Raw genomic sequence first — 12,454 nt, forward strand, 5'->3', positions numbered from 1 at the left:
GAGTTAGATTCCACATTTACCATTTTGGTTTCATTTTTTTCTGTTTTGATATTGAGAATTGAGTTTGATTTCTACATTTACCATTTTGGTTTGTTACTATAGCTTTGGTTTATTTCTGTTTTTTTTTCTCAAAAAAAATCGTTTTTTATCTTATTAAAAACCCAAAAAAATAATGGTAGTATATTTGTTTAATTTTATTTTAGGATACTTTTCAAAGATATAATTTTGATGAACCTGACTATTTTTTGGTGGTGAAATTGAGATATTTATTAATTAATAATGTTGCACAAAATAAATTAGATATTAATGTTACAAAAAAAAAAAACGAAAGCCGAAACAAAAAGAGAACCGAGCCATTCGCTGGAGTCATATTAGCTGAGCCTTAAAAAAGTCTCAAATCCCTAAAACCAGCCGAGCGATTGAGCCAAGCTACTGTGCCCTAGCTCCTCTCCTCCGTCAAATTCGCCCCAAACCAACGGATCTGCCGTCGTGACCAATCCCTCAGATCGGCGAACATCTGACTCAAAGCTCATCTCTCCCTTAAATCGGCTCAGATCTCTTTGGCTCAGAGAGATCCAACGCCGATCCATCCTCCTACTCCTCTCTGTTCTGGCGGCTGTTTCTGCTTTCCCTCCAAATAATTAAAAAACAAAACTTTCCCTTTCTCGCAACCGTTTTATTCTCGTTACAGATGGATTGGAATGTAAACAATGCATTCAAAACCTACAAAGGTAACCAAAAGAAAACGCAAACTCTGATTATGTCTTCTTCGTAGAGCTTATAGTTTAAAGTGTGGGAACTTGCTTTCTTGTGTTGGGTCTTCTTCTTAGTGTTTTCTATTGGTTTATTAACTGAGACAACAACTACTTATGATGTAGAGATGGAACCTAAAGCTATAATGGATATGAGTCTTGTTCAACACCCTGATCCCATTGACATTGGATTAGGCTCTTCTTCTTCTGATAAAGCTAATACTGTTACCCCTAAACGTAAGAAGACAATGACATCTGTCTATCTCAAGTATTTTGAGACTGCACCAGACAGCAAAACTCGGAAATGCAAATTCTGTGGACAAAGCTACTCCATTGCTACAGCCACTGGTATTTTTTTAAAACACTTTATATTGCAGCAACAACAATTCTATGATAAGAATATCTTAACGCTTTTCAATAACATGGGTTCTGTTTTCATGTTTTAAAGGAAACCTTGGAAGGCATCTGGCTAATAGACATCCAGGCTATGATAAGTCAGCAGATATTGTCACAGTACCACAGACACCACCGGTTGTTGTGAAGCCGTCACAATCTCAGTCGAAAGCACAAGCACCGCAACTCGATTATGATCATCTTAACTGGTTAGTTCTTAAGTGGCTTGCTTTGTCATCGCTTCCTCCCTCTACTGTAGACGAAAGTTGGTTGGGAAACTCTTTCAAATTTCTTAACCCAGCCATCCAGTTATGGCCGGCTGAGAAATATAAAGCTATACTTCATGAGGTTTTCAGAAGTATGCGGGGAGATGTGAAGACATCTTTGGAGCATATCCAATCCAAAGTTTCTGTCACGTTAGGTTTCTGGAGTTCATATCAAAACATTTTTTATATGAGCGTTACAGGGCAATGGATAGATGAACACTGGTCTTCTCATAGATTGCTGCTGGACATTTGTCGGATTCCTTATCCCTCTGGGGGTTCTGAGATCTTTAGCTCCCTTTTGAAAGTCCTTAAGATATATGCCATTGAAGACAGGGTTCTATGTTGTACACATGACAACAGCCAAAACGCTATTCACGCTTGTCATGCCCTGAAGGAGTACTTGGATGGTCAAAAGGTCTTGCCTTTCTGCTATATCCCCTGTGCTGCTCAAACTTTGAATGAAATTATTGATGAGGGGTTAGCTACTATAAAGCCCATAATCTCAAAGGTCAGAGAGTTCACACAGGAGTTAAACGGATCGATAGAGCTATCAGATGATTTCATTCAGTTGACAACAGCTTATCAAGAAGGCAACTGGAAACTTCCGATAGATACTTCGTCTCGTTGGAGTGGCAATTACCAGATGGTCAACATCTTGTGCAAGGTAAGATTTCAATAATTTTGACCTGGAAGCCATCAAGCTCTGGAGATATATATGTATGTGATGTGATAGCTTATTTTGGTTGGCAGGCTGGCAAGTCCTTGGACTCGGTGATTAGGAACACTGAGAATTGTCTAGAGAACAGAATGATGTTGACGTCTGCAGAGAAGAACGCGGTGACTATTGTCCATAGTTACTTGGATTTGGATTCATTCCACAAGACCACTCAAGATATGTGCACGAACAAGGATCTCACGGTTGGTCTGGCACTGCTCTTCATGGATAACATATCTGAGATGATCACGACTTGCCAAAAATCATGCCACAATCCAGACTGGCTAAGAACTTGTGCTGAAAGCATGGCTCAGAAGGCCAGAAGTTACAACACCCAAGTGTGCAACGTGTTCACTTACATTACAGCCGTTCTTGACCCGCGGATCAAAACAGAGTACATTCCAGAGACGATAAATCTCGAAAGCTATATAGATGAAGCAAGAACCCATTTCATTCGTAACTATTCCTCCTCTCATTTCACATCTTCCATGAGTAGCGGGTACCGTCCTCAGGACATGGATGAAGGAGGAGGAGGGAATATCTCATTTGCAGAGGAAATCGCTAGAAGGAAAAGAAGAGGAAGTATGAGTAACAACGTTGTCGATGAACTAACTCAGTACTTATCAGAGTCTATAGTCCCGATGCAAACCGATGTGTTGGATTGGTGGAAGGTAAACAGCGGAAGATACCCTCGGCTTTCCAACATGGCTCGTGATTTCCTTGCGGTTCAGGCGACTTCCGCTGCACCGGAAGAGATATTTTGCGGTAAAGGCGAAGAGATTGATAAGCAAAAGTATTGCATGCCTCAAGATAGCACGCAGTCTGTTCTTTGTATCAGATCATGGATTGAAGCTGGTATGAAACTGAAGTTCAAGTCTAATGAGATTGACTATGAACGGCTAATGGAGTTAGCTGCCACCGTGGGGGCCGATAATTCTGTAGGAGGTTTAGACAAGAATCAACATACTAGGTGAGATTCTTTTTTAGTGTTTGTACTAAAGAAACGAGTTGTCTTACTTTTTTAGCATGAGTTGTATGTAATTTTGCATAGTGGGGTGAGTGGAGGAGGATTTGTAAAGACTTTAGTGTTAGAGTTGGTTTTATGAAAACCAATCTGGTTAACTTTCTTAATTAAACCATATGTTCCTTTCATATCATGTTAGAGAAAAGGAAAAAAGAACTAGATAAAGTAGTCTTTGTTCTTAACTTTATAGGAAAACAAAAGGTACAATATCTTGACTAGTTTAATGGGTTTTGTCTCAAACAGCATAGTGGAAATTAATTGTCCGAAATAGAAATTACGTTACCTCTTTTTCTTGTTCCTTGCTTAGAAATTTTTTCTTTTTTTCTTGGCATGATATATTCCGATTTCGATAATGTCCAAGTCCAGTGTTTGAGTAACCAAGTTGTTGCTTAATTTAATCCCAAATTTCAAATACGACTATTTTTGTGTAGTACTTACTGCTACCTTCCTCGAATTTTCAATTCGTGTGTTCGTTCATTGCCTTATTGTTTCTCGTTAAATTTTTGTCGTCTAATGATTTCTTAAGCATATTGAATTTTGAGGGAGGAAAACAAAAAAAATGTAAAGAGGTCCAGTCGTACTTAGAAAAGTCTCGCACTCCAACTTTTACAGTTGAATACATCCCGACATGGCCACGTACTGAACTACGTACACCCTTGTGGGTTTCATTTCGATAGACCCTTTTGTTTTTACTCTTTCGATAAATTTAATTTTTATGATATCTGTTAAATTTGTTGCCCATTTCGACGAACCTTTTTTTTTTACTCATTGTACATTCAATATATGATATTATCGTTTCGTATATTGGACCGACCTATTTGGTCAATACAATTTTTCATTTTTTGGTCAAGAAGAAGAATACGATCAATACAAGAGAATATTCAACATTGCTATAATTTTATTGGTGTACCAGATCTGCCGGCGCCGTGATATAATTCTTTAAATCACTTTAGATTTAGTATATTGTCGAGTGTCGACGAATAAATTCATATAATCGCACGCAAAATTATAATAACTATTTGCATATATATATATATAGCAGTTACGAATTCAAGAATAAATCGGTCATTAGCTCGATAATGTTACGTTAACATTAATATTCTTCTTCTCATACTTGATAATTTTGTTTTTAGGTAAGCAAACCATTGGTGGTATTCATTGTTTATTTCCCCCTTTTTCGTTACTATCAATATAATATGAGATGTGGCGGTTTTATGCATGGAATATATATCATGTAATAGCGGTCTTCATAGTATTACTAGTATTTGTACAATTAGAGAAAAAAAAACAATAATAATTATCTTGAGAAATATGAAATATCACAGACGTCTATCTCAATACTTCCACTGACAAAGTTAGCGGTTTTATCTAATTAATTATTATCAGGTTAATTTTTTTTTTCATAGGGAATCAAAACGAGCCACGTGTCAATCACCTTGAAACGATGCTGGATGCAGCGCCACACGTACAGCTAGCCACAAGCAAGCATAAATAAAGATGGTAGCTCGTCCTCAAAGGTTCTCACTTTGCTAAGTGTATACCAACAATTTCTTTTTATATATATATATATATATAAGAAAAAAGATTCTCTCTATAACATCCTTCAATCTCTCCTTGTGGTAAGATAACGGAGCTAGCAACTAGAGATCTATCTATCTCTGTGTGTGTTCTTGTCGTCGTTCAATGTTATAAAACGATCTCGAGTATCGCAAAATAACAAGATGTCTATTCGAAAAATCTACAGATGTCTGAATACTTTAATCAAAAGATCATGTGCTCAATCTTTATGATCATACAACGACGCCCCATTTCACACTTTGTTTCAACTCTCAGGTTTTTAATTCTTTTCTTCTTTGCTCTCAACCTGTTTCACTTGAGAAACAAACCCTTTGAACTCGATCAAGAAAGCTAAGTTTCTTTTTCAAGAATCAAGAATCAAGAATGGTGCGAACACCGTGTTGCAAAGCTGAATTAGGGTTAAAGAAAGGAGCTTGGTGCGAACACCGTGTTGCAAAGCTGAATTAGGGTTAAAGAAAGGAGCTTGGACTCCCGAGGAAGATCAGAAGCTTCTCTCTTACCTTAACCGCTACGGTGAAGGTGGATGGCGAACACTCCCCGAAAAAGCTGGTACTTATTATTTTATTCCGTCATATTTGAATATTCAAATGTTGGACTTATTCTTTCTGATTATTATATTATATATTCTTAATAAAAAAAAACAATTGTTTTGAAATGGATCAGGACTCAAGAGATGCGGCAAAAGCTGCAGACTGAGATGGGCCAATTATCTGAGACCTGACATCAAAAGAGGAGAGTACACTGAAGACGAAGAACGTTGTATCATCTCTCTCCACGCCCTTCACGGCAACAAGTTAGTCTCTCTCTCTCTCTCTCTCTACAATATATGTACGTATAGTTTCCAATTCTTATTTCCTTTTCCGTCGCTGCATTAGCTATTTACTTTAGTTACAAACCAAAACATTTTAGTATTTTTTATCAAACAATTTACACAAACAAGCTTGACAACAAAAAAAAAACTAAAATATTGTGTTTTTCTTAATACCATACCAAAGGTATTATAAGCTGAACGCAATTTTTTAAATTAAGCTTGAATTAAAGTTCATATTTTATGTTTAATGCGATTATAATCTAATTATGGTGTTAATCAGATGGTCTGCTATAGCTCGTGGATTACCAGGAAGAACCGATAACGAGATCAAGAACTACTGGAACACTCATATCAAAAAACGTTTAGTCAAGGAAGGTATCGATCCGGTTACACACAAGTGCTTAAACTCCGGTACCGACAAATCAGGAAATCACCTGGAGAAACAAAACGTTAATCAGACAACTAGTGATGATGTTCTTGATAATGAGAAGGTGAAGAAGAACAACAAGAATCCTAGATTATCATCGACTAGGTTCTTGAACAGAGTAGCTAATAGGTTCGGAAAGAGAATCAATCAGAGTGTTCTGTCCGAAATCATCGGAAGTGGTGGCCCCTTTGCTACTAGTCACAATACTACTACCACCACTACTACTACTACAAGTGTTTCCGTTGACTCCGAACAAGATAAGTCAGCGAGCTCTTCTTTCACACCAACCTCGAATCATCTCTGCCAGGCGGCCGTTGCAACAACTCATGTTTCCTCGAACTTTGATTTTGATGGTAACGTTAATCCTACGTCGTCTTCGTCCACGTTCTCTGATTCCTCCGTTAACAATCATCTAGTATACTGTGATAATTTCGCTGGTAATAACAACATTGATGGTGAGGATACTATCGGGTTCTCGACATTTCTGAATGATGAAGATTTCATGATCTTGGAGGAGTCTTGTGTTGAGAACACTGCGTTCATGAAAGAACTTACGAGTTTTCTTCACGAAGATGAAAATGATGTCGTTGAGGTGACGCCGGTCTATGAACGTCAAGACACTTTTGCAGAGATTGATAAATATTTTTCGTGAGTGCTTGATCGATGAATCCACGTGATCATGTCAATATATATATATGTCCATAAATATATATACCATGTCGCTGGCTAGGTTTAAAAAAAAAGATGTCGATGGATATGTTACCTTGATGATGATGATGATGATAATAATAAATAATGATGGTGATGAACCACCATGCATGTAGCTTGTATTTATCTTTTGTTTAATCTTGTTTTTGTAAGTCTAACCTCAAGTGTGCTACATACGTTGGAAATCGAATGGTAAATGGTGATGTAATAATAAGATTAACGAGTTTTTTTCTTACGTTTATCAAATAAATATGCGAAAACAAGTAAGAATTTAGTATTCTTTTATCGTGTTGGTTATCAGAATTTGTATCTATCGGAACAAGAGATTTGCATTATTTTGACAAATCACTAGTTGCTGGCTACTACATCGCACGTACTACTATTATTTTTGATTTTAGTCCGCTGTGTATGTTGCACGAGAACTTTTGGTGGCTTGTGTCATGGGTGAAGGGCTAACTAATATGAAGACTGAAGAGGGTAGGTTGATAAAGAATTATATCTTCCAACTAAACTGAAAAATCAAAAATGGATGTAGATAAAAAAAACCATTTCAACGATTACGTCACTATAACGTCACTTAAATACGTCATTCACTAGTGTATATAAAAATCACCCTATGTATCACAATATTCGAATAATCAGGTATGAGACCGACATAAAGCAAAGTGAGATATTCTTTCAATGTTCTGATGGAGTGCTAAAGATAAGAAGAATTGTGCACTATCATTTAACACCTTTTTGAAAGCACAGTACAGAAAACAAAAGTAAAGGCTGAGATTTGTTTCACAAACAATATTTCGATATAAAAGTTGAACGATTTTGGTTTTACAATATATTTGTCTCTTCTCTGTACAAATAAAGTGACTAGAAACTAAAAACCCTAATTTTTTATTTCCAAAACAAAAACCCTAATTAAAAGTTTTATTATCAGGAACTGCTTATACAATTAATGTCTGGTTAGAAAAAAGAATTAAGTTTTGGTGGTAAACAAATTAATAACTGTAAAATGTTAGTTTTTAACTTTTTATCTTAGGCTCTAATTCTGCCTACTGTTAGTTTTTTTCTTAGGATACGGTATTAATTAGTATAACCAACATATTATACATTACACGTTTTATATGTATATTGCTCCAATATGTTACTTCATTGTTTCTAGGTAAAGATAATTCGGTGTTTAATTATGTAGTCCATTATCATTTCGAAATATAAAAAAAAAAATCATCCAAAAAAGTTTAAAATAAAATATAGAAAGTAACTAATAGACGCTAATCTAAGCTGTCGCTAGGGTTGCTTTCACGAATGAACGATAGATTAGTCTGTTGTACTAGGTGTAGTACTAGTTTCTTAACAAATTAAAAGAAAATGTTGTACATGATCATACAATCAATACCTGCAACTTTTTTCCACCGGGCCATCTTATTTTTTTTTGTTTTTTGTTTTCCGTTAACTCTCTATTTTTGACCTGATAGTCGAAAGGTTGATACAGTAGTATCTGGATATTTATTAAGCTAATTCTCTATTGTTAATTTGTTATACACAATTCGAAATCAAATATTATAAATTATGATGCCTAATCATGTGAGTCGTTACTAGCTAGTCATTGCCGCCGGTCTTCGCAGTTGGCACTCTGTGCTAGTGACACATTCTTGTGCATACATGTATGACTTTTGAAACTTGACATTTCAAAAGTCCATGACGTAAAACTAAATACCAAATAAACTTATACAGCCTCCCTATATTCCTTTAAAAAAAAAAGTATTCATCCGCCTAATGAGTCCGGTTTTGTTGCTTTTATTAGTATAGATTTTGTTTTTTTTTCTCTTGTTCCACTTTGTAATGGAGTTTATTTGTCATTTGATAATAATTGTATTTCATTATACTGGCTTAACTTTCTGGTTCAAATCAATATTTAATTTTATTATTTCATTTGTGATCAGTAGAGTGAAAGAAAGTGAAGTTAATATCGGTAGACTATTTAAAATAATTAAAATATTACCTTTTAAAAACAATTTGTGTGTATCAAAAAAAAAAAAAAACAATTTGTGTGAAAAACCCAAAAATTAGTTATTTAGAAATAGAGAAAGTAATAAATAGTACCTAACCACATTTGGATTCAATGGATTAATTTGAGAATTGAGATATACTACGTATTAGGTTTTTTACTTTTTTTTTTTTCTTGACAGCAATTTATTGTCAAGGTTGGCTCCTCTTCATTTGACATTTTTTCCTGTTCAGAGTATACAGGCTAAATAAAATATTGTTGGAATTTGCTCGTGCTCAACCCGGTCTCGGTGCAAACTTAAATAATAGGTTTTTAGCCACACAGTACTTAACAAGAGAGAACAAAGCCATAAATTAACCACTTTGTTAAATAAATAAATAGTTGATGTAAACTACCCATTTTCAACCTCCCTTCAGGCCTTCAGAGTCGTTTTCCATCTTTTTCCAATATCTGATATAAATTAAAATTTATATTTCTTTGGCACATATGAAAACTTTTAGAAACACACAAATAATGGAAATGTGAATACGTGATTCTGTTTGCTCAAAGAAAAAGAAAAGAAAAAAAAAAGAATAATATGTGACACTAAATAGAAAACACAATGTTACAAAAAATATAAAATCAAATATCACATTTTTAGTCAAATTTATTTGTTCTATCTATAAACATAATTTTACTTGCTGGTCTCATAATAGGTCAGTGATATGACTCTGATAGATTCAGCACCTATATTTCAATTCTACTTTTCTGCATGGACGACCTGACATTGACAAAACGTAGTACCACGTCAAGTCTTCTAGAGTGTTCTTACATTTTTAGTTGTCTGTATGATAGTACCATGTTAAAACGATATTTTAATTACATGATACTAAGGAAGTAAGGGGTATTCGGATAGTGTCTAACAGTTTAACCTCTAAGCTTAATTGACGTACAACGGGAGTTGTATAAAGAAAAGAATGGCGTATCCACTCGTTATTGTCTGCTTTTAATCTTTGTATAGGATTATAAATCCTAATAATCCAATTTTTTCATCAGAAATGAATTTTACTAATTTGGAATCAGACACAGTAGTCACTGTTGAGAGAGCTTGAGTTATTACCGAAGGAATCAGAAGGTAAAAATGAAAGAAAGCACTATTTGGGATTCTAGTTTTAGCAAGTATATCTGTCCACATGGTTGTTGCTTTCTCTGCTTATATATTCAAACCGTTTTTTTTCATTGTCGAGGTACCGGTAGATTCCAAACTTGAAGTTTAGTATCCTTATCAAATCTATTACCTCTTACATTGTTATCTTCTTCTTCTTATTTTTCTCACACTTTCTCGTACCCTTTTTACTAGCAATACTACATTGCTATAACGACCTCCTGAATTAGTTCACTTTCCAATAAATTATCGTATGCAAACCTTTTATATAAAATAAACCATTGATCGTTTTATGAAAAACATTTAATTAAGCGCTTATTTTTCACCAGTGTTAGCAAAACTGTAACATCTGTATTATTTAACATATGACAATGGTAGACATATTGCATTTATAACATCTGAATTATATTTTATCAACAAACCGGATTGGTTGCTTCTTAAAAACACATAACATATATACATTTTATCAACTATCTATGTATATATGTTAGCTTTTTGTATTTCCAATAATCTATGCCTACCCGACAAAAGATAAGAGTTAATAGATAGTTGAATAAGCATGTACTATTGGAGGAACCAAGACCGATGCCAATTCGAATTATAAGCCAAAGTCATAAAAAAACAAGTTTTGCTGAGACAACACGCCGCTAAACTTTACTATGATGGAGGGAAAGAAATGTTAAAAAGAGCTGAAAAGAAAAAGAAAAAAAGAATAAAAAGATCACTGAAACAAATCGACACTGTTGTTTAAATATTTGATATATAGAAGAAAAACAACATTTGATGAAAAGATGCGATCACCATCCAACGGTTTCGTCAAAACACTCAAAAAAACAAAAGTGATTATATTTCCTCCAACTTTGATTCTACGTGTTACACCTAAGTTAAATGTCCATTAAAGGACAACATTGATGCTGATGTAAACAAGTAAAGTTGTGATTGCTCGATCCAACATGTTAACGTGAGACTTTTCAGGTCATGGATTCATGGAATTCTTAATTGATCATTAAAATAGTTAGTTAGTTGGCACCAATAATTTTCAATGGCCACATTAAAAATAGTTTAGGCCATCCAATACTACCACCAGTAGTATCCCTAATTGGGGATAAGTACTCATTTTGTTTTCATTTTAAGCAATGTAGAAGATTTTTGCACAAAACTTAAGAATGTATATCATATAATTTATCCTTTTTTACATCAAATTAACCACCATTAAGTAAAACTAATTCAACCAGTAAAAAGCATAGTGCAGTATATAAACAATTAAAATGTTAAATGCATTGAAATTTTACATAAAGACTTGTAAACGTACACAATTTAAAGCATTATGGAACAAAAGGAGTACATTTCATCACTATCTAACCCACCCAAACACCATACACACTTGTAAAAGCGCTGGTTTTTCACTTTTAGTTATCATAAAGAAATAGTGATGGTGATAAACGTGTAAATAACATATAATGATAAAATATCATAAGTTAGTAACCACACATGTGCTTTCTGATAGCATATTTGAAAAATGAGAATATTACCGTCAATAGCTAGTAGCCGCTAACCAAACAAGCACACTTGTAAAAGGTAAAAACGTCGGTCTTTGGAAAAGTGTCTATGTTTGGCTATCAAATAATGAAAGCTGAATTAGGATATACTTTGGTTTTTACTTTTTAAAACAGAATTAAGTAACAAACCGCACTATACGCGGGATAAATTGACTTAAATAAAATTATTATTTGGAATTTAAGGTATTATAATAATAATTTTATACATATTTTTTTATATTCAAATTTACATTTAATTATTTTGTGTAAAAATGTATTTTACCCGTGAAATGTGAAAAATAATGTTAATTATTGTGATAATTGTGATAATGTTATTTATTTTTTAAGATTATTGTAATAATTAATTTTTAATATATAGTCTCTTTGTTTCATAAAGAGTGTCATTTTAGAATTTTTGTTTCACAGAGAGTATTATTTTACATTTCCAATGCACTATTTTATATTTTCAATATATATTTTTCATTAGATTTTCTAGTTTTACTCTTAATCTATGACTAAATTAACCTATTAAACATTTATTAAATAAGGACATATATATATATATATATATTAATATTTTCTTAATTTGTGTGAAATGTGTCAAAATGACACTTATAGTGAAACAGAGGGGGTACTTGAATAGTCATCAATTTTTTTTAAAATCGGAGAATAAGTTTTTTATTTCAAAAAATTAAATAGATGAATAATTTTTTTAATAGTTTATGAAATGTAATTTACTTTAAATAATTAAATATGTTATGAAAATGATAATTAAAATATTAACTATATTTTCTTTTTTAATAGTTGATGAAGTCTTTAATTTTAAAAAACTAATAGAAAGAAACATTACTTTATATATTCTAATGACACAATTATATAAATAATAATGAAATAAAGATTTTCTTATACTCCCTCTGTTTCACAAAGAGTGTCATTCTGAAGATTTTTCTTTGTTTCACAAATAATGTCACTTTACAATTCCAATGCATTATTTTATATTTCCAATGCATCTTTTACTTTAGATTTCCTAGTTTTACCCTTAATTTATAACTAAAATAATCTATTAAAACCTTATTAAATAAGGGCATATATGTAT

General features: G+C 33.3%; 1 protein-coding gene and 1 pseudogene across 2 annotated transcripts; both read left to right on the forward strand.

Annotated features, from left to right (window-relative positions):
* The first annotated feature begins 278 nt into the window (after window positions 1-278).
* LOC104756196 (zinc finger BED domain-containing protein DAYSLEEPER) lies at window positions 279-3,278 on the forward strand. The gene is made up of 4 exons (XM_010478734.3): window positions 279-731; window positions 879-1,100; window positions 1,201-2,075; window positions 2,162-3,278. The coding sequence occupies exons 1-4, from the start codon at window positions 692-694 to the stop codon at window positions 3,098-3,100; spliced, it is 2,076 nt and encodes a 691-aa protein (XP_010477036.1). The 5' UTR covers window positions 279-691; the 3' UTR covers window positions 3,101-3,278.
* Window positions 3,279-5,120: 1,842 nt separating this feature from the next.
* LOC104756197 (transcription factor MYB51 pseudogene) lies at window positions 5,121-6,913 on the forward strand (annotated as a pseudogene). Its single transcript, XR_015587453.1, has 3 exons — window positions 5,121-5,277; window positions 5,392-5,521; window positions 5,820-6,913. The product of XR_015587453.1 is annotated as a transcription factor MYB51 pseudogene (transcript).
* Window positions 6,914-12,454: the final 5,541 nt, after the last annotated feature.

This window comes from Camelina sativa, chromosome 17, assembly GCF_030686135.1.
Source record: "Camelina sativa cultivar CO46 ecotype springtype chromosome 17, ASM3068613v1".
Classification (NCBI taxonomy): domain Eukaryota; kingdom Viridiplantae; phylum Streptophyta; class Magnoliopsida; order Brassicales; family Brassicaceae; genus Camelina; species Camelina sativa.

Excerpts from the sequence above, each read along its gene's own strand:
- LOC104756196 (XM_010478734.3), top strand. The coding sequence starts at position 692 with ATGGATTGGAATGTAAACAATGCATTCAAAACCTACAAAG. Across the intron at positions 1,101-1,200 it reads CTCCATTGCTACAGCCACTG|GAAACCTTGGAAGGCATCTG; the intron begins GTATTTTTTTAA and ends CATGTTTTAAAG. Across the intron at positions 2,076-2,161 it reads TGGTCAACATCTTGTGCAAG|GCTGGCAAGTCCTTGGACTC; the intron begins GTAAGATTTCAA and ends TTTGGTTGGCAG.